Source organism: Centroberyx affinis, unplaced genomic scaffold, assembly GCF_046629955.1.
Source record: "Centroberyx affinis isolate AG114_WGS23_722 - 3 ecotype Tasmania unplaced genomic scaffold, CSIRO-AGI_Caff_v1 ptg000598l_1, whole genome shotgun sequence".
Lineage (NCBI taxonomy): Eukaryota > Metazoa > Chordata > Actinopteri > Beryciformes > Berycidae > Centroberyx > Centroberyx affinis.
In genome coordinates this window covers 60,967-83,138 of record NW_027279235.1, presented here as the reverse complement: position 1 = coordinate 83,138, position 22,172 = coordinate 60,967, and the positions used below count along the sequence as shown (strand labels likewise).

The 22,172-nt window shown below is 46.0% G+C and overlaps 2 protein-coding genes across 4 annotated transcripts in view; both read right to left on the bottom strand.

The window, feature by feature from the left end:
- Nucleotides 1–22,172, bottom strand: part of LOC139643412 (ral GTPase-activating protein subunit beta-like) — an 81,299-nt gene that overhangs the window by 32,183 nt on the left and 26,944 nt on the right. For all 3 annotated transcript variants that reach the window (XR_011695077.1, XM_071518550.1, XM_071518551.1), the window contains exons 15-21: nt 20,074–20,188; nt 16,780–16,915; nt 16,171–16,232; nt 8,645–8,753; nt 7,777–7,910; nt 6,598–6,780; nt 3,014–3,162 (exon numbers count right to left, since the gene is read on the bottom strand). Coding sequence is in view for 2 of the 3 variants with exons in the window: in XM_071518550.1 (XP_071374651.1) it covers nt 3,014–3,162; nt 6,598–6,780; nt 7,777–7,910; nt 8,645–8,753; nt 16,171–16,232; nt 16,780–16,915; nt 20,074–20,188 (888 nt within the window). In the remaining variant the exon portion in view is untranslated. The remainder of the gene's footprint in view (nt 1–3,013; nt 3,163–6,597; nt 6,781–7,776; nt 7,911–8,644; nt 8,754–16,170; nt 16,233–16,779; nt 16,916–20,073; nt 20,189–22,172) is intronic.
- Nucleotides 5,514–6,233, bottom strand: LOC139643409 (nuclear apoptosis-inducing factor 1-like). Its single transcript, XM_071518548.1, has one exon. The coding sequence runs from the start codon at nt 6,231–6,233 to the stop codon at nt 5,514–5,516; it is 720 nt and encodes a 239-aa protein (XP_071374649.1).

The window sequence follows — 22,172 nt, the reverse complement described above, 5'->3', positions numbered from 1 at the left end:
GTGGCAGCACCAGGCGCCGCTCCATGGCAGAGCGTAGTGAGCGGGAGGGAGCGTAGACCTGAATGAGGGAGTTCAGGTAGGTCGGAGCCGTTTTGGTTATTGTTTTGTAGGCGAGCATCAAGGACTTGAACTTGATGCGGGCAGCAACTGGGAGCCAGTGGAGGGATATGAATAGCGGAGTGACATGTGCTCTTTTGGGCTGGTTGAAGACCAGACGCGCCGCCGCGTTCTGGATCATCTGCAGAGGTTTGAAAGTACAGGCCGGGAGCCCTGCCAGTAAGGAGTTGCAGTAGTCAAGGCGTGATATTACAAGAGCCTGTACCAGGAGTTGTGCTGCATGCTCAGACAGGTAGGGTCTGATCTTCCTGATATTGTATAGAGCAAATCGGCATGACCGAGTAACAGAAGTCAACAGAGAGACAACAGGGAGACAGCTCCACTGTGTTTCAGAGACAACAGAGAGACAACTCCACTGTTTCAGGGACAACAGAGAGACAGCTCCACTGTTTCAGGGACAACAGAGAGACAGCTCCACTGTGTTTCAGAGACAACAGAGAGACAGCTCCACTGTGTTTCAGAGACAACAGAGAGACAACTCCACTGTTTCAGGGACAACAGAGAGACAGCTCCACTGTGTTTCAGAGACAACAGAGAGACAGCTCCACTGTGTTTCAGAGACAACAGAGAGACAACTCCACTGTTTCAGGGACAACAGAGAGACAGCTCCACTGTTTCAGGGACAACAGAGAGACAACAGAGAGACAACAGAGAGACAACAGAGAGACAGCTCCACTGTTTCCGAGACAACAGAGAGACAACAGAGAGACAGCTCCACTGTTTCAGGGACAACAGAGAGACAACAGAGAGACAGCTCCACTGTTTCAGGGACAACAGAGAGACAGCTCCACTGTTTCAGGGACAACAGAGAGACAGCTCCACTGTTTCAGGGACAACAGAGAGACAGCAGAGAGACAGCTCCACTGTTTCAGGGACAACAGAGAGACAGCTCCACTGTTTCAGGGACAACAGAGAGACAGCAGAGAGACAGCTCCACTGTTTCCGAGACAACAGAGAGACAACAGAGAGACAGCTCCACTGTTTCAGGGACAACAGAGAGACAACAGAGAGACAGCTCCACTGTTTCAGGGACAACAGAGAGACAGCTCCACTGTTTCAGGGACAACAGAGAGACAGCTCCACTGTTTCAGGGACAACAGAGAGACAGCAGAGAGACAGCTCCACTGTTTCAGGGACAACAGAGAGACAACAGAGAGACAGCTCCACTGTGTTTCAGAGACAACAGAGAGACAACTCCACTGTTTCAGGGACAACAGAGAGACAGCTCCACTGTTTCAGGGACAACAGAGAGACAACAGAGAGACAACAGAGAGACAACAGAGAGACAGCTCCACTGTTTCAGGGACAACAGAGAGACAGCTCCACTGTTTCAGGGACAACAGAGAGACCGCAGAGAGACAGCTCCACTGTTTCAGGGACAACAGAGAGACCGCAGAGAGACAGCTCCACTGTTTCAGGGACAACAGAGAGACAGCAGAGAGACAGCTCCACTGTTTCAGGGACAACAGAGAGACAACAGAGAGACAACAGAGAGACAACAGAGAGACAGCTCCACTGTTTCAGGGACAACAGAGAGACAGCTCCACTGTTTCAGGGACAACAGAGAGACAGCAGAGAGACAGCTCCACTGTTTCAGGGACAACAGAGAGACCGCAGAGAGACAGCTCCACTGTTTCAGGGACAACAGAGAGACAGCAGAGAGACAGCTCCACTGTTTCAGGGACAACAGAGAGACAACAGAGAGACAACAGAGAGACAACAGAGAGACAGCTCCACTGTTTCAGGGACAACAGAGAGACAGCTCCACTGTTTCAGGGACAACAGAGAGACAGCAGAGAGACAGCTCCACTGTTTCAGGGACAACAGAGAGACCGCAGAGAGACAGCTCCACTGTTTCAGGGACAACAGAGAGACAGCAGAGAGACAGCTCCACTGTTTCAGGGACAACAGAGAGACAGCAGAGAGACAGCTCCACTGTTTCAGGGACAACAGAGAGACAACAGAGAGACAGCTGGGCAGCTCAAGCTGAATCCAAAGCGCTTCCTGATAACAGCAACGGAGCTAAAGACAATCTGGTCAACTTCACCAAAAGTGCAGTTTGCAGACCTCTGAGCATCATGGTGGCTCAGGTGGCTCAGGTGCATCATGGTGGCTCAGGTGGCCCAGGTGCATCATGGTGGCTCAGGTGGCCCAGGTGGCTCAGGTGCATCATGGTGGCTCAGGTGGCCCAGGTGGCTCAGGTGCATCATGGTGGCTCAGGTGGCTCAGGTGGCCCAGGTGGCTCAGGTGGCTCAGGTGGCTCAGGTGGCCCAGGTGGCTAAGGTGGCCCAGGTGGCTCAGGTGGCTCAGATGCATCATGGTGGCTCAGGTGGCTCAGGTGCATCATGGTGGCCCAGGTGGCTCAGGTGCATCATGGTGGCTCAGGTGGCTCAGGTGGCCCAGGTGGCTCAGGTGGCTCAGGTGGCTCAGGTGGCCCAGGTGGCTCAGGTGGCTCAGGTGCATCATGGTGGCTCAGGTGGCTCAGGTGCATCATATGTAATCGCAACACCAGTTCAGGAGTTCATGAGTTCCTTTGTCACGTATCTCCCAACTTTCCTGTCTCTCTCTCCTGTTAACTGTCCAATAAAGCAGTTATGTAAAAAATAACCAAACCAAAATAAAATGATTGAAAATTGGCTGAGAAAGGGCCACTAAAGCAAATATAACAAATTAGATGAACCACAAAAAGAACAAAAACCACACAAACTGACCTCCCTTTGTTAGAAATCCATAGCAAGGGTTTCAGACTGAATTAAAATCATTAAAAATCAAAATCAAAGTCAGCTGCTTCCCAGAAGCCTTTTCACCAAAAAGACTATCTGGTCCATTTTAAAGGTTAACACCAACTTCACCCAGACTGGCAGCAGATTAAAGGTGCAGTCTGTGTTTTCCTCACCAGCTCAGTGTGGCTTCAGCAGCGTCCTTCACCCTCATGGAGGCGGGGCTTTGTTCTTTGTCTGCTTTATACCTCACTTCCTGTTCCTGTCTGGACTTGCTTCCTGAAATACCGAGCTCCACGATCTCCAGCACCTCCATCAAACAGTCCTACACACACACACACACACACACACACACACACACACACATAAATCCCATGTAGTCTTAACAGTCTAGCTGCCCATATAATGTACAGTATGTATTCAGTTCAACCTACACATTCTGCTTACTAGTTAGTTACTAGTCAGTAGTTAGTTACCTGGTCAGTAATAAGTTACTAGTCAGTAGTTAGTTACCTGGTCCATTGTTAGTTACTAGACAGTAGTTAGTTACCTAGTCAATAGTTACCTGGCCAATAGGTAGTTACCTGGTCAGTAGGTAGTTACCTGGTCAGTAGTTAGTTACCTGTCAGTAGGTAGTTACCTGTTAGTAGTTAGTTACCTGGTCAGTAGGTAGTTTACCTGTCAGTAGGTAGTTACCTGGTCAGTAGTTAGTGACCTGTCAGTAGTTAGTTACCTGTCAGTAGTTAGTGACCTGGTCAGTAGGTAGTTACTTGTCAGTAGTTAGTGACCTGTCAGTAGTTAGTGACCTGTCAGTAGTTAGTGACCTGGTCAGTAGTCAGTTACCTGGTCAGTAGTTAGTGACCTGTCAGTAGTTAGTGACCTGTCAGTAGGTAGTTACCTGGTCAGTAGTCAGTTACCTGGTCAGTAGTTAGTGACCTGTCAGTAGTTAGTTACCTGTCAGTAGGTAGTTACCTGGTCAGTAGTCAGTTACCTGGTCAGTAGTTAGTGACCTGTCAGTAGTTAGTGACCTGTCAGTAGGTAGTTACCTGGGGTCTCATTTATAAACGTTGCATACGCACAAAACGGGGCCTGAAAGAGGCGTACGCCACTTCCCACGCAAACGTTGTGATCTATAAAAAACAAACTTGACGGGAGAATGTGCGCACCTGTACGTTAACTCTGACTCATGCGTACGAACATTTTGGAGACAGGGGAAATTGGCGATGGCAGATGGTGAGGTGGTGAATCGAAGTCAGATTGTATAATGATGCCTCTCACACATTTAATTTCACCTAATATCAAATATCAAATATGTCACCAAGTACGATGTCAGTTGTTATACAGTTTGTGTGTGAAATCGCTGCAGTGAACACGACTGTGCTGTCAGGCGCACAGAGCGCACTGGAGACACCGCTGCCAGACACACTCTGCCTTCTCCAGCCACCTCATCCGGCACATCCTCACCACCTGCACATGGATTGTGTAAATTAGCAATGTCTGGAAATAAAGCCAGTGACAGCTCACGCACAATCGTTACACTCCATATCCCCATTATCAGTCCCAATCATAATGCAGGCCAAGGTCACTATAACAAAACCGACATAAATGGAAAAAATTGTGCCGTCCTGTCAAACGTCCATCCTCAAATGATATCCCAGGGCGGGGGATACCACTGATTGATGCGATCATTTTGGCAAAGTGTGAAGCAATCAGTCAGATCGCTGTGAACATATAAATACTGCGGTGACACTCGTGCATAATGCTGCATGATGGATGCACTGGCACTGCTAGAGGACCATGCGAATGGAAGGATTAGGAGGGAACAAGTGAGAGCCGTCCCTGAGCGCAATAATGCCTGCCATCTTGGATGGCATCATTAACATGAGTAGTCGACACATCAGGTTTCCTTACACTGTGGGAGAACGGGCCAACATTAAAAGGCAATTCGCAGAAATGTCCGGTTTCCCAAATGTATTTGGCGCAATTGACTGCACCCATATTGCTATAGGGGCCCCATATGACAATGAGGTGGTCTATGTTAATCGGAAGCATGTGCATTCGATTAATGTCCAAGTCATATGTGACTCCAACATGGTCCTTACGAATATAGTGGCACGGTGGCCTGGCTCAACTCATGACTCCTTCATCCTGACTCATAGCAGTGTAGGGAACAGACTCCAGGCAGGCGTTGTGCGTGATGGCTGGCTCCTTGGTAAGTTAATGAACAACGTATCGTAGAAACTATAACCATTCAAGCCTGATGTATAATTACTCGTCCGTTATGACCTGCAGGTGACAGTGGCTACCCCCCCAGGCGCTGACTCCTCACCCCGTTCCCAAACCCGCAGGGCGCAGAGGAACTGCTCAACGCTGCTCAGGCTCGTGCGCGCTCAGTTGTGAGCGTGTCATCGGCCTCCTCAAATGCCGATGGCGGTGTTTAGATGCCTCAGGTGGCAGACCTTTGTACCACCTGAGGAAGGTCTGCAAAATCATCATGGCGTGTGGCGTTCTGCACAACATGGCACGGAGGTTTGGCATCCCTCTCCCTCCTGGCCTCCCCCCTCCCAGCATGAGGACCCTGACCCACAGCCCCCTCCCCGACAAGTGGGCTACCGACATGGAGCAAGGATCCGTGAGGATGTAATGCGGCGTTTGTAAGAAGACAGCAACTAAGGTTTATTTTTTGACAAGATCTTTTAATGTGGTTGATATTTCACACATCACGGCTCTTATTTGTCTGAGTTCGTCTGCTAAGACATTGATTGCGCTGATGGTGTCTCTTTGTGTCAGTAGGACTGCGTCAGTCAGAACCCGCCACTTCCAGACGCCATGTGCACGGGACGCACTGGTGCTGGCACACACTGAAGGACACAGCACATTAGCCCACTGTGCTTTTTCACATGTCCATAAATGGTTTACATAGCCATGTATTAAATGATAAAACAGTGCTTTACCGGGTTCGTCTGTGGTCTCAGCCATGTCGGTGTCTCCCTCCCTCTCTGACACTATGCCACACACACTTGCCTCCCCAAGTATTGAGGCGATTTGTATGTCCAGCAGTGTGAGCTCAGGTGTGAGCTCAGGTGTGAGCTCAGGTGTGCCCCTGCCCTCACCAGTAGCAGACACGCTCTGACGGTGGGATGCATTTCTTTTTTTTGCCTCCACCTTCAGATCTGACCACTTTTTCTTTATTTCTGGTATTGTCCTGTATGACGCACTCACTGCATTCACCGCAGCAGCAGCGTGTTGCCACTCGCTGCATTTTCTCTTATTTGTGACCCCACTGCTGTGGCTACCAAATAATATATTCTTTCTGACCTCCACCTCACCCACAAGCACCTCAATTTCTGTCTCTGAGAAGTTCCTTTTTTTCGTCTTCCTCTCAGTTGTTGCCATGATTCACCGTAAAGTACCATTGATCAGCAGGCTCATTTATATGCGTCAATATTCATGTTGTGATTTGCATTGACCATTTATGGTTGGATTTGGGCGTGTAGGGGGCGGGATATGAGGCTGATCCACGTGCGCACATCTCCCAAGTGGACTGTGATTTATAAAGGGAAAATTGCCTGCAGGTGTGCGTACGCACAGTTTTATAAGTCTGAATTTTTTGGGCGCACGCCATTTTCGGCTTTTGTGCACATGTACACTTTTGGTATGGATCGTACGCACTGTTTTATAAATGAGTCCCCTGGTCAGTAGTTAGTGACCTGTCAGTAGTTAGTGACCTGTCAGTAGTTAGTGACCTGTCAGTAGTTACCTGGTGGCTCAGTAGATCAGGATGCTGTGTTAACCAGACAGTCAGACAGTGGAAAGCTGCTACGATCATGGAGTGAAGCTCTCTGGAGTGAAGAGGAGGAGGACGACTGCACTGGAACACTATGTAACTACAGACAGAACTGACTGCTCTCCTCCTCTCTGACACTTCAATCGTGACCTGAACCTGAGGGGGAGAGAGGAGGAGAAGAGGAGAGAGGAGAGGAGAGAGGAGAGGAGGAGAGGAGAGAAGGGAAGAGGAGGAGAGGAGGAGAGGAGAGGAGAGGAGAGGAGAGGAGAGGAGAGGAGGAGAGGAGGAGAGAAGGGAAGAGGAGGAGAGGAGAGGAGAGGAGAGGAGAGGAGAGGAGAGGAGAGGGGAGGGGAGAGGAGGAGAGGAGAGGGGAGAGGGGGAGAGGAGAGGGGAGGAGAGGAGAGGAGAGGAGAGGAGAGGGGAGAGGAGAGGAGGAGAGGAGAGCAGAAGAGAGGAGAGAAGAGAAGAGAAGAGAAGAGAAGAGAAGAGAAGAGAAGAGGAGAGGAGAGGAGAGGAGAGGAGAGGAGAGGGGAGGGGAGAGGAGGAGAGGAGAGGGGAGAGGGGGAGAGGAGAGGGGAGGAGAGGAGAGGAGAGGAGAGGGGAGAGGAGAGGAGGAGAGGAGAGCAGAAGAGAGGAGAGAAGAGAAGAGAAGAGAAGAGAAGAGGAGAGGAGAGGAGAGGAGAGGAGGAGAGGAGACGTCACAACAGCCCTGTGTGTGTGTGTGTGTGTGTGCTGTGACGACCCTCCTGCTCTGCTTGCTGGTGCTATGATGTTTGTCTGTCCTGCAGGAGCCTGGTGGGCGGGGCCTGATGAGGCTGATGGAGTGCACCTGGTGGGCGGGGCCTGGTGAGGCTGATGGAGTGCACCTGGTGGGCGGGGCCTGGTGAGGCTGATGGAGTGCACCTGGTGGGCGGGGCCTGATGAGGCTGATGGAGTGCACCTGGGCCCGGTGGACTCCTTGGGCCTAACCTTTTGTTCTGTTCTTTTGGTTTGATGTAGTTTGTGTTGTTTGTTTACCCCTTAGTTTTAGTTAATAAATCATTGTTTTAACTTTTACTTTGGCATATGGCTCCCTCATTGTTAGTTCCTTGAGCTGGGTTGTAACAGTGTGTGTGTGTGTGTGTGTGTGTGTGTGTGTGTGTGTGTGTGTACCTTGGCCAGTCCGCTCAGCAGCTCCAGTGCCGACAGACAGACTGAAGAGTCTGTTCTCCACTGAGCTGTCAGCCGCTGAGTCAGCAGACAGACGAAACGAGTCAACAGGCCCCCTGCTGTGTCTGTATGGAGAGCTGGTTACCATGGCAACACACACAAACACACACACACACACACCTGCTGTTAGTGCTGTTAAGTTGTCACTAATCAAATTGATTTTTAAAATGCTTTATAGGGGAACAAAGGACACAAATACAATTAAAATTAATTGGAAAAGTCTTGTAAGTAGACAAAGTTAAGTTAATAATATATATAATAAATAACATGATGTTTGATTATTTGCCAACAGAAAATTACATAAATTGGACCAAGTCCTTCTATAGAATTTTGTTTCTGAGGTTATTCTGGTTTGTTCAAGTTGTGATAAGTTTTTGGGCCATAGCGAACTGGTTGTGATGACATCACCGGTGATTCAGTTTCAGTGGGGAAAGCTTACATACTTCACACTGACATGGTCCTGTCTTTATAGTTTTTATATGGAACCTCACACCAGTACAGTGTTGAAAACATCCAGCACTCAGCTTCATATTATAAAACTATAATGTAGGTAATAAAATCATTAGGATTTAACAAATGTGTTCACAGCACAATGCAATACTGGTTAAACTTAATAGAACTGTAGTGCAAAGTTTCCTTCAGTATTATGCATTTCATACAGGCTTCATTAAAGTAAAGTGTATCACTGTGGTTTTACCTGTGTATTTACTCTGTACTTTACTGAAGCCATTCCAACTTAACAACCTATCCATCCTATCCTCTGTCATACTGTACACCACCATATTAACTGTTGCCATAGTGACAGTCTTACTGTAGTCTCTCTGCAGGGCCTGAGCAGGACGCTCACTGTCTGGGGTTTTGGGCTTCTCTCTGCTGCTGCGACTGGTTCTACTGGTTCCACTGGGTTGGGAATTTGTTCCCTGGAGAGGAGAGAAGGGGGGAGAAGCAACTATTTTATCTTCAAAGAAAAAAAAAACTTCCCTGATCCTCAACTGTACTGAAAACCATTTCAGTCAACCAACAGATTTATTGAGAATGAATGCAATAGATACAGAGTTCAGTATGGCGTCTAGGCTCTGATCCTGTCAGTCCTGATGATAGGGGACTTCCCCCCGGAGGAAACCTATAAATCAGAGCCTCCAAGTGGATGCTGGGTGGAAGTGGGAATGATAAAACGATGTGCTGAGCAGCAGCAATGACTGAACAGCAGCGATCATCAGTCTGAGCAAACGAGAGCAGGGAGTGACGATAGTGGCCATGAAGAGATCGGTGAGTACGGGGCCGGCATTGCAAGTAATTCGCCATGGAAGAGAAGGGACAAAAGGCAGTGTTAGTTTTTGCAACAATTACTGGTGTGCCTTGGCAAGATATGTCCATTTTTGAATATTTCAAAAAGACCATACATGTGCTCTTCTAAAAATCAAATCAGAAAAAGTAAGGTCATGCTGAGAACTGAAAGAGGAAGATCTGGTTCACCGCACCGTAGAAACCCATAGAAAGCCATGAGAAGGACATTTTATCTATATACTCAGACAAACAGCCCTGCCTTAACCTCGAGACCATATTGTGCACCAGTGAAATAGTGAGGGGAAGTCTTTTATTGTTGCCTGAAGGTTCATTGAGAAGCAAGCGGATCGAGGGGTTCCTGAGGAGACTCTGTGATGATGGGTCTGGACAGCGTAGGTGGAATTGAATCCCTGCTAGCGTGGCTTTAATTGAGTGTGTTTGTAGTTTGCGGGACTCAAAAGAAAAGACTATGAAGGCAGAGACTACAGGGATGTTTACTGGCAGAATGGAGAGTACTTCTAGCCAGACCTAATCTCATATAACTGGCGGCTGATTGCAACAGGTTCTGCAGTGGCTCGGATTGATTTAGTCTAGCATCATTTGGGTGAATAGAGGGCAAAGCAAGCTGAATGGCCAGCTTCGAACTCCTGAAATTTATTTTAGGCATTACTGACAGAGTGATAGTGTGAGAGAGAGACAGGAAGGTATGGGAGAGAGAGAGGGGAGGGCATGCAGCAAATGACCGCGGGCCAGATTCGAACCCAGGTCGCTGTGGGAAGGATTGAGCTTTATGTGGTACGTGCTCTACTCAGTGAGCCACCGGGGTGCCCGAACTCCTGAAATTTAAAACCAGAGAGAGCAGGGATGAATGATGATCGCAAAATGAAATTATTAATTATGCAAGTCCATGTTAGACGTCACATGAGACTGTTAATAATAGGCACTGAAGAGCAACCTTTACTAATGATCTCCACTGTCGCTACATTATATAGAATCCAACATAAAGATTCTGACAACTAATTAAAGACATCCAAAATGCTGCGACATCCAAAAGTTAATTTAACTGAAAAATAAAACTTTGACCGCCATTAAAACTCCAAAGAGATGCCACTGAGCGGGGTGGAGTGGCATTACTTTGAAGGCGTCCATTACGTCACTTTTCCTAACCACACACATACTCCTGCTGCTTTGATCATTTGGATAGCATTATCTACTGAGGCACAAAAGAAGGAAAAGAAATCGAGTGGAATTAAGCTATTAATGCTCGGAACTGAACTATTGTGCGGAGCAGAAAGATCGATTATTAACAGTTTTTTCCCTGAATATTTCTGTGTTGCAACACCTATGGCACTACAATTGAGAAGGGTGACTTGGAAAATGGGCCAATCATGTAACCTTTGCTAACGTCTTTTTGAGAAGCTCGTCTACTACCTCAGGCTCTTTGAGGGTGGACTGCAAGTTCTGGCAGACATGGGTAACTTTTGGGAGCCAGCATAAACCTGCTAAGAACCCTTGGACCAGGCCAGTGAGAAGATAGTTAACAAAACATCTGTTAGGGGCTTTGGAGAGAGCAGGAACATTCACTGGAGTTGATGGATGATGCATGTTTATTGTGCGGGACGGGACCTCCTGGGACACATGGAGCGTGGGTGGCTGTTTGTGCACCAGCTGCACAAAATTTACAGCTGGTAAATGTACAGACATTTTCATTGATATTGACGCAGATTAGAGCCTTGTAGCCGGGAAAATATGGTACCTGTCTTTTGGGTTGCTGGCTAGCATTGCCCTGAACCGTGGGTCTAGTCTGAGGCTGAGGTTTTGAGGTGGACTGAGACAACTGTTGCAGTGCAGTTCTTGGATACAAGGAGGCAGTATGGGAGAAGGAGCCACAGATGGTACATGACAAAGTCTTATGCCCAGAAAATATCTGCTAATCAGGGACAGACCAATCAAATTTTTGGTTGAATTTCTGGATGTACATGGCAGCCTTGGTAGAGAAAGACTCGTGGTACTCGAGAGATTTGAAGAGTCGAGGGTCACTATCTTTAAGGATCACTGAGAAGTTCCTGTAGTCTAGGAATCTCTTATCGGTGGATAATAAAATCTTCACCATATTAAAGTCATGTCCTGTCAAGGCAAGTGCATAAATGATTAATGAAACTTTTAATGCATGATTATTACTTGAACATAAATTTAAAATAAATTTTTAAATAATGCTTGAATGGACAGATACCTGCTAGAATTTCATTCCTTAGATTATCTGGGATAGCGGAAGCGGGAGACAGGAATCGAGATCCCATTGATGGAGCCGGGACTGCAAGTCCCAGGGTCCTGAGAGGAGTGATGTTGGCAGGCAAGCAGGTGGGTTGAGGAAGTGATGTCGACGGGTCGAAGGTCAAGCCGGAAGAACCCAGCATGCTTACAGCAACAGCAGTGGCGGCAGGGGAGTTTGCGATGTTCTCCAAAGCACTTATCCTGGTGTTCATGTTCCCGATGGCAGATTTAATGTTGATGAGGGTGGACAGGATGGACGTCTCAGTGGTGGAAGTGCTGGGCTCGGAAGGTTTAGCCTGTTTGGCTGTTGGGACTGGGACTGGCCAGTTGGCTGAGCGCTTCTTGGCTTTGCCTTTCACCAACACTTGTGTGTTGTTGATCTCAGTGACGGCAATATCGGAGCTTTCATAATCCATGAAGAACTTGTAGCGTGTTGAGTCGAAAATATTGAATTTATAATTTGGTAAAGGCATATAAACATTAATATTTTGATCAAGAGATCAAATTACACTCGTAGGGGCACCACCTTCGTAAATGAAGGACCTTTACTCATACTAATCAGTCATCAATCTAAAGATCATGAGATCTTTCCAGTTCAGGGATTGCTTTTCTCTGCAGACAAGGAAACACAGGACAACGACCTTATAATGAATGAATATATTTATTAACTACCTACTAGACAAGCAAATAAACAAATACAAACAAACATATAGCCATGAAACGGGGAAGTATATGGTAAGTGGGCAGATGATAAACCAGAATAAAACACTAAACTATAGGTGGACTCATGAAATGAGCATGAAGTAAAATAAAAGGAGGATGAAGTGAAAATCAAATGAGAAGGATAGAAACATTGGAATGAAGGTTACTGGCGACAGTAAATAGTGTTATGTCAATTTAGACCTATAAACTGGAGGAACGAGACGGGTCGCCCTAAGGGATAACCTAGACTATACTAACTTTCCTGATTGGATTAAGTGATAACTTTAGTGAAGCTTTTGCATCAACTCTCAGCAGAAAGACATTGACGTGTTTCAGCCTTACTTGCCGGGGGTCCATCGTGAGGTTTCGACCGTAGGGAAAGCAGGTTTCCCGAAGATCAGCGTCGGGTAAACTCGGCAATAGTCGGGTCGCCTGGCAACGGCAAACGATGAAGTTGGAGCGGGTCTTGAAAAAGACGCTCTTTTCAGGTGGATGTCTCTGCGACCGGCTTTCTGCTGTCGACTGGACTCCGGGCATGATGGAACCGGCTTCGGCAAACGACGGAGCTGGAGCGGGTCTTGAAAAAGACCCTCTCTCTCTCTCTCAGGTGGATGTCCACTGGCTTTCCGCTGCCAACCGGACTTCAGGCAGGATGGAGCAGGAAGCTTGGCTGGTCAGCTGAGAGGGTTGACTGGAGCTTCTGACTTCTATAACTTTCCTAATTAACGGATTAATAACTCGTTCTTAAGATAACTTTGTAACAGTCTTCGCGGTTCAGCGAGGCTCGACTTCGTAGTATCAACGGCTTGAAGAACAGGGTCACATTAGTGACAAAGAGTAGTTAGGCCTACGAGGCCGCGAGATCTGAATCTCCGCTTGTGCTAAGTCTGGTTTGGTTGGTCTTCGAGTTGTTGACGGCATCATGGCCTCCGGCATGAAGCTCGGGGCATGAAGCGCACAAGGTGACAAGAAACTGAGAGTTTTATAGTTTTCTGAGTTCCAAGGCGGGGTTTGCAGTGTAAAAAGAAACTTTGCGCGGTTTTGGAGATTCCGCCTACATTTCTTTGTCCTGGACACAGGCAACGCCCGTCATAAACAAAGAGGCACATGAGGATACTTCTCTCAATTACTTTAGTAGCCTAACTAGTCTATGTAATGATAACGATTTAGAATAACGAATTTGGATTTTACATACTCAACCAATTACTGTTGTCAATTGGTGAACATTATGAAACAAACATTATGAAACATTAAAAACAAACACTTATGGATTGTATAAAACCATTACATGAAACATGATTAGACAATAAAACTTTCACTGTTCAAACTTTCTGTGCACTGAGTGGTTTTAGCAGAATAGCCTAGATACATAGCCTACTTGTAATCTTAATATCTAAATCACAAATATATAGTAACTTTGGGGGTTGATATAGGGAGACAATGGAATAGGACATAATTATCGAGTTAGGGCCAGAATGGATAAATATAACTAGACCTTAACTATTGTGATGTTAATTAAAATACCTAAGCATAGCCTATATGATTAACCAATGTAGTATACTTCACATTATTCTAAACTCATTGGGGACATTAGGAAATACAAAGTAGAGGAAAAAGGAGAGAACTAAACCAAGAATGAAAGGAATTTATGGATTTACGATTTTATGGCTCTATCCAGAAGAGTAGGGTTTTCCTACGGAACTAAACTGGAAAGGGAAAGCAATTTCTGACCCTTTTGTTAACATGATACAGAATGACTTTACAGTCATAACATTCACATTATTGAACTCACCATCCATTCCTGAACACTTTGATATCAAACATGACTATCTAAACCCATGTAAAGATGAAGAAGTTGAATAATCAAACAACTCATATAAATCATGGCAGTTAGACATCAAATTAGACATACATACTTTAGGATCCATTGCAAAGTACTAACCAAAGTTTCATGAGTCTTTATCAAGGATTTCTCCTGATTTTGACAACATCCCAATGAATGTTCCTCCAACTCTCTGACCCAGAGCTTTATCAGAGGCAGGCTGTGTGTGTGTGTGTGTGTGTGTGTGTGTGTGTGTGTGTGTGTGTGTGAATCCAGGCCTGCAGTTCGATGTGGCTCGTAGATAAGGCCTGTAAATGGGAGAAGAGTTGTCTAATTGGTGGAGGAGATCCCCCCTTGGTCTTGGTTAGCGTCAAGGTGACACTTTTGTAGCTTTAAAGGTGAAGGGTCATTTTTGTTCCTGGGAAAGAATGTTACTCAAGGGTCCATTTGGAGCTGTGGAGACCTGGTTCTGCTACAAACTTAAAAAGCTCCTCATGGTTCAAGCCGGGTGGAGCAGAGATATTACGGGCATAAAGCGCTTCCAATACACAAGTCATCGGTCAGCTGGCTAACTGTTTCCTAGCGAGGCGAGAGCTACGACGAGGACGCAGAACATTGGGTTCTTTCTCTGATCGAATGGCAGCAGATTGAGCTGAAGTCTCAGGGATGAGATCGACCTCTGCCCCCAAGGAGAAAGTCTCATGCTCCAAACCAGAGAGGGTGAGAGACATGGTGAGGGCAAGAGCCAGGGGGTAAGGAAAAACGTGCATGAGCTAATTCAAAAGCAAGCTAATGATGAAATGATGTGGTGAGCAGCAGCAATGACTGAAGAGCAGCGATCATTGTAGAGCCCAATAATGGCTCTGCTCCCCCTGGTGTTACGGCCATGACCATCTCTTACAAATGGAAAATAATTCTTCAAATAGGTTAGAGCGTAGTTATGGATGATTCTGTGAACCACACACAGTCTGATTTGTGTGTCCCTTGCCTCGGCAGGAAGTTGTTGAAAACAACTCCTGCCTACATGAGCAGAACAACCCTAATTAGCTTATTTTGGGCTGTGTGTAATTTATTTTCCAAGAAGTTTGGTAAAGCACAGTACCATGACGTACTAGCAAAGTCAAAGTGTCATACCCACACAGCATCACGAGTCCTGATCATCAGTGATAATGGTTCCCAGCTGCTTCAGGCTAGCCTGATCACTGATGGGTATTGCCTCCACCTGGGCTTGTGTCTATATAACTGTGTCTGCTCTTCATTCTAGTTGATGAGTCTTGAGCAGTCTTTACAGAGAAGTTTTGCCATCTTCATGTCAAGCTGTGGTTCAGCAAGATTCTAAGTTGTAGAGAAAAGAGTTTGTTGTTTTTGCCTCTAAAGTTTTGTGAGGCTAGTTTAGTTGGAGAGCCTTGTTGGCTTTTTCCTCTGTTCATTTTGCCTGTTGAATAAAACTCCAGTCAACTGCTGTTCAACCTGCCTGCTCATCTTCTCAGCACTATTACCAGTGTTACAAAGTGGCACTGCGCAAGGTAAGAAGCCAAAACCTTTAACATATCAATATCCATTAGATTCGCTTTTCTGGCCAATAATTTGGTGCAAGAATTAACCTTGCTCAAGACCTTCTGTGCCACAGACTCACAGCATTCCACCGTGTTCTTTGCTGTTAGAGGAGTTCCATTTAATTCTACCTTGTTATCCCCAACTTTGCTAAGTTTTACTTTTGACCTGAAAAGTATGGTTTCAGTCCTTCCTAGATGAAAGGAAAGCTTACTGTCTGTAAACCATGTATTCACATTACTAATTTCCAGACTCAATATGTTCTCTAGGACTTGTTTGTCAAACAAGAATGGCTGAATCATCTGCATAGAGAAAGAGCTGGCAGGATGAACATGCAGATCTTAAGTCATTGACAGTAGGAACAGTAAGGGTCTTAACACACTGCCCTATGGAACACCACATGTAATTGCCTTAGGAGATGAAAGGGTACCACTGACTTCCACTACCTGTTCCCTACCAGTCAAATAAGAACTGGTCCAGTCAAGTGAATTGTTATCACGTCAATTTATTAGTAAGTGAGCAAGTAAGTAAGTGAGTGAGTGAGTGAGTGAGTGACCATGGTCGACTGTCGACCTGTCGGGCCCTTTGTAGGTCCAACAACTCCATTCCACACAGTCTGCTGTGGTCAATTTCCTTTCGAACATAATCAGTTAAATAAAGATTGGATTGTGAATATCAGTAGATCTTAGTAGACTCACCTGCTGAGTTTGTTCCACAGCCTCCAACAGAGCAGAGTCCTGCACCAGGTTCAACATGGCCGCTGAAGGAAACAACACACACATACATTCAAAAAACTTTATTAAAACCCATTATTCAATATGGCTCCTAAAGAAATAAGGGGGCGCTGCTCAGGACCAGCAGCTATGGGAAAGTGAGACTGAAGATTTTATTGAGCAGTGGCTCGGTCTGTGTGTGTGTCTCCTGGTATGAGGGATGAGGAGGAGATCAGAGCCCGAGGATTGGAGAGCAGTGTAAGGGTGGAGCAGGCTGGGTAGACAAGGTGAAGCAGGCTGGGTAGAGAGCGTGAAACAGGCTGGGTTGAGGGGGTGGAGCAGGCTTGGTAGAGAGGGTGAAACAGGCTGGGTAGACAAAGTGAAGCAGGCTGGGTTGAGAGGGTGAAGCAGGCTGGGTAGAGAGGGTGGAGCAAACTGAGTAGAGAGGGCGGAGCCAAACCATGTAGTGTCTTAAAGATGAGGAGGAGGATGATTCTGAATTTTACAGTTGGTTCAGTGTGAGGATCCTGGCAGCAGAGTTTTGAACATATTACAGACAGTAAAGGATCTGATAATAATATTAGTAGCACTAACCTAGTATCATCTGGGTATTGGTTGGGTCGGTCTCTGTCTGCAGAGCTCCAATCAGGATGTTGATGAGGCGGCGCTTCAGAGACAGGCAGCTGACCGCTGTGACATCATCACCGCTGAATTTCCCCTCTAATAACACCTAAATAAACACACAGATGATGAAGCTGTTGGCTGGAGAGTGACATCAATACCTGAGTGACATCACAACCTATTGAAAAGGCATAAATGCTCAGGTCGCCATGGATCAGCAAACAGCTGGGGTGGACCGAAAGAGAGCACAAATCACTCACTCTCTTAGCCGAGGTCAAGGCAAGCAGCAGTGCTGTCCTAATAGACAGCAGCTTGAGAGACAACTGACGAATGGGCTCAAAGGGTTCCTTCGACAGGCCTCCAGAACCAACAGCAACTCCCACTGGGGGGCAGTGGAACGCATAATAGGCCATTTGCTCAGAAAACGTTTCTAGAGGGGATGGCCAAAAACGGACCTCTCACCAAACTCCTCATGACAAGAGGAGATTGCTGATGCAGACACTTTAACCACATAGACCCTAGCCAAAATTCTAGGGAAAAATCGGTGGTTGGAAATTGACAACGGGAGGGGTGAGTAACTAAAATCTGCCGTTTTGGGAAAAATAACATCTTCTTTGTCAAGTCTTTGGTGAAATATTAGGGCAAAAACATCATTTTTTGTCAGTGTGATTGTAAAACGGGAAGTTTCCCTGGGTCTAGCGGATGTTGTGTTGCTCGAATTGTGATGCGTTTGGTGTCGTTGGAAAGTGGGGAATCTCTAGTTTCTCGATACCAAGCACGTTGTTGTAGAGTGACGAGAAATTACCCCAGCGCCTTTGAACGCAACTGGCTCTGGTAGTTACTAAGTTTATATTTTCACGACATTATTATTAAAATTCTTTGTAATCAAACATTCCTCACTACACCAGTAGAATTAATAGTAGAATCCGCCAGTCTTCTATCCAGCAGGTGCTGGAGAAAAGAGAGAACAAATCCAATTGAACAGTTCAGTGGATCAATGTCTCTCTCCGCGCACCACTTCTGAAAACCCAGCCATTTCTCTTTGTAGTTAGTGATGGTGGATTGCACTCGCGTGCCCTGGATAGTCTGCACTACCTGCACAGACAAGCCAGCACGCATCAGTCTGTCCCTCTCAGGAACCAAACGTTGAGAGGCTGACCCAGAGTGGGCCTTGCACCTGTCACTCCGACAGAGTGCCCAAAAACTGGGGAACTGTCCAAGGCAGAGCCCCCAGCAGCTGTGTCATCTCTGTGTACCACGGTGCTGTCGTGCGGTCCGGGTGTGAAAGTAAAGTAAGTCAAATATCTAGTTTTATCATTTATTCATTTTGTTCTGATTTACCTTTCACCTATATTGTGAAACAAAGAGACCCTGGTAGAGACATTTAAGTGGAAACAGATGTTGAGGCTCTGTTTTGAAGGTCTCCTGTAACATGACTTCATGTATGACATACACATGTGGTAGACGCGTGATCAAGGGATGCCCTCTCTCATGGCTTTTTGCCAATTGGTTGAAAGTACTTAAGAAAATATGCATTGACCAACCACAGATCATTTCTTTGTCTCTTAGAAAACTATATAAGATCAAGCATTCTGTTTTTGAGTTGAGACATACTGATGTAAGCTTTGGGTGTGATCTTATGTCTCCTTATTATTGACTCAATAATAATCTCATTAATCTTCAAATTCGTAAGTGGCTTGTGTCTTTACTTTGTGTATGAGTCCAGTGTTTTTGACAGATTTCCACGACACGGGGCTACCAGGATGACAGACATCCCCTCCTGTTTTATCCTCGGCAAGGGAGGAATGAGATGGAGTGGAGGGAAGGCATAAAGCAGCCTTCCTGGCCATGGCTCACGTGTGAAAGCGCCCACCCCCAGGTGTCCACCCCAAGGGACGGATTGTCTCGGTGAAGCAGACACAACCATAGCGGACAGCGGGTGTTTTGCCTTGAGGCAAAAAGATCCACTACCTCCCTCCCGAAAAGGGACCAAATCCGGTCCACTACGTCAGGGTGTAACCTCCCTTTGTCTGCCAGGGGCCCGCCCCTCGACATGATGGCAGCCTCTGCTTTCTCCAGGCCAGGGATGCGTAATGCCCTGAGAGAACGGAGGTTCTCCATGACCCACAACGAAAAGCTCTCTGCAGCTCTCAAGGTGCAGATTGAACGCTGCCCTGTCTGTTGATATAAGCCACTTTGGTCCGATTGTTGGTCCTCACCAGCACATCTTTGCCCTGTAACAGGGGTGCAAAGGGTTGCAGGCCCAGCAACACCACCGTCAGCTCCAGTAGGTTGATGTGATGGTTTTCCCCTGGAGGGTTAGGGTTAGGGTTAGGGTTAGGCCATGTCACCTACTGATCTCGCCAAGCAGCTCCCCCCATCCCGTCAGGGAGGCGTCCATGAACACTAACACATGGGAGGTTAGTCTCTCTAAGGGTGTTCCTATTGTCAGTATCTGGGCGGCTCCCCAATAGTTCAAGTCCTTTTTGGCTATTGGGGAGACAGTCATCAGGCGCCATTTGTGACGTCTTGGGTCCAAACGCAACCTAGAGAACCGAAAGACCCGCAGCCCTCGACGGCGTAGCTGTTCAAGTGCTTTATCCACACACTTCGAAAAGGTACAGGGAGCTAGGGAGTAGCCGAACGGAAGTCGAGTGTACTGATAGGCCATCCCTTGAAAAGTGAAATGCAAGAATTTCCTGTGTCTCTGAACCACCGGAAAACATGAAAGTAAGCATCCTTCAGGTCTATGGTTGTGAACCAATCGCCTGGCTGAACCAACTCCAGCAGCTTCTTCATCGTCATCCCACGTCTGCTGCCCTTATATGCTTACTGGGATGTTTACATATGCCAAATGCAAATTGTCAGGAACATGCTTTTAGTTAAAAAGACAGTAGTGTAAGAAAATTTTAATTTAGAATATATAAAAGATAGAGGTAGTGGGATATGGTAGTCGTAGTCAACTCTTTATATTAAGTCAGTCAAATTTTTCAAGTGGTCCAACTCTTCAATTAAGACAATGGTCTTATGCCCCAGCAGGTGGCCTTACTCTTTAAGGCATAGTTACAGGTATATATAGTTGTAGAACAAGGTAGAGGTGGGGCTACAAGTATATTTTGTTATATAATGACATAGAGGGAAGGTTACAAATATATTGCATAATGATGTAGAGGGAGGGTTACAGGTATATATTATTGTATAAGTATGTAGAAGTAGGGCTACAGGTACAGTTTACATGATTGTCTAACAAGGTAGACAGAAGGTTACCTCTGACTGGACAGGTCCAAAGTGATGAGGAAGAGGCAAGAGTGACAGTAAGATGTGGATTGAAGCTCTCCTCAATTCTGTAGGATTCACAAAACTCTTAAACCTGGACAGCTCCCTGGGAAAGAGACAGAGAGACGAAGAGACAGAGAAATTATTTTAGCATTAAACTGAAAGCAGATTCTCCAGAGCTGATATGAAGTAGCAATAGCAGCAATAGTATTTGAGTCAGGAACACTCTGGTCATATGGTTAAACCAGTAGTAGTGGCAACCGGTCACAGCAGCTTTTATCTACTTTTTCGCAACTTTTTCAAATTTTCTGTCTACCTTTGCTATTTTTTTGCTATTTTATTGCACTACTTTGAATTATTTTGCACAACTCAACTTTTCAACATTCTAGCTCTATGTGTAGTGCTAGTAATTTATCTGCAAAGGTTTAGCCGGACAGCAGATGGACAGACAATGCTTGTCCTGTCTTTTGCCGCTTTTCCACCGCATGGTACTGGCTCAACTCGCCTCGACTCGACTTGACTCTACTCGCTTTTGGTAGTACCACTTTGGTTTTCCACTGCAGATAGTAACCCGTCAATGTGCCCCACCCCCCACAACTGGTCGTCATAGCGACACTGCGACGCCGCATGAAACTGGTACTTGCCCAATGGAAAACCAAAAAAGGCGAGTAGAGTCGAGTCGAGTTGAGCCGGTACCATGCGGTGGAAAAGCGGCATTTGTGCAGGACGGAGCGCCTCAGGCGTTACTTTGTGCCGGCGGCCATTGGACTGTATTAATATTATTATTTGCATTTTTGAACTGTCTCTATAGTCTATATTATGTATATTACCTCTATTGTTTTATCTCATTACCTCTGCTTTTTTATTATCTTATTGTACTTGTTTTCCTTGGTTCTGTTCTGCCAGTTGCTGCTGTGGTACCTGAATTTCTCCAAGGGGATTAATACAGTGCTGTCTTATCTTATCTTATTGTATGAATGGTTACACAGTTGTATTTGGTGGTACAGGTTCTGCTCTCCGTATGAATACAAGCAAGCAGAATGCTAAAGATCAGTGGGGAGTTTCCCCCCAGGGGAAACAGAACAGAACCCAGCAGACACACTGAGACATGGTATATACTTAATGCACAAGATATGCCATCACAAGTATGATTAATAAGAAACCAGAACAGGAGGAGGCTGGGTGGTGGAGGGAGAAAGCAGCACAACCAGTAACAGCATGTAGCAGGTAGGAGCAAGCAGTAGAACCACATCGCAGAGAAGAATGAGGTGTTGGCAGCTTAATTGGACCAACAAGGTAACTTGTCTGGATCTGCTGACGGTCAGCTGACATGATGTACATTACTTACTTAGGTGTCCTACCTGCACTAACTCAAGCTTCATTAGCAGTACATACTGTATATCTACATATAAAAAATGCTGTTATTTGTGCTTAATTTACTCAACTAGCCGGCTTGGTGAAATGACATTTCCCACACTACAACTAGGACCGATAAGGAACATCTAAAATGATATCCATACAAGGGTTGGCTGCAACATCTGTGGCATTTCAGTTCACCAATATGTAATGCCTTTGTTGACGGATTCATAAAATGGCATGCATGCTCAGACAACCTACCCTGTATAAATAAAGGTTAAATAAAATAAAATAAAAATAAAATGAAGAGAGCGCAGAATACTGAGGGGAGCACTCGCTAAGATAAAACCTAATCCAGTCTAAAACAGTCTCCTTAAGTTGAACCCAGTTGGAGAGACGGCCAATTACAATAGAGAGGTCCACTGTCTCGAAAGCAGCAGAAAGGTCTAACAAAACTAAAATGGTGCAATCCCCATTGTCAGTTCAGTTCAGTCAAATGTAATTGAAAGCTTTAAGCTGAGCAGTTTAAAAGCTATGATGGACTCACCACTAAAATGACAAATAAATAAAATGGATAAAATAGCTGGCATAACATCTAATGAAGGACTCCCCCCCCTCCCAAGAACAGGGGTTAGGGTTACAGAAATTTGGGCACAAATGCTAGATAACTTACTGACAAAGGACAAGAATCTTTTGCAAAGGAGAGGAGTCAGCAATTCCCTAAGGACCAGGAC

What these genes read in the sequence shown, in the direction of transcription:
- LOC139643409 (XM_071518548.1), bottom strand. Translation starts at nt 6,233, where the DNA reads ATGGCAACAACTGAGAGGAAGACGAAAAAAAGGAACTTCTCAGAGACA.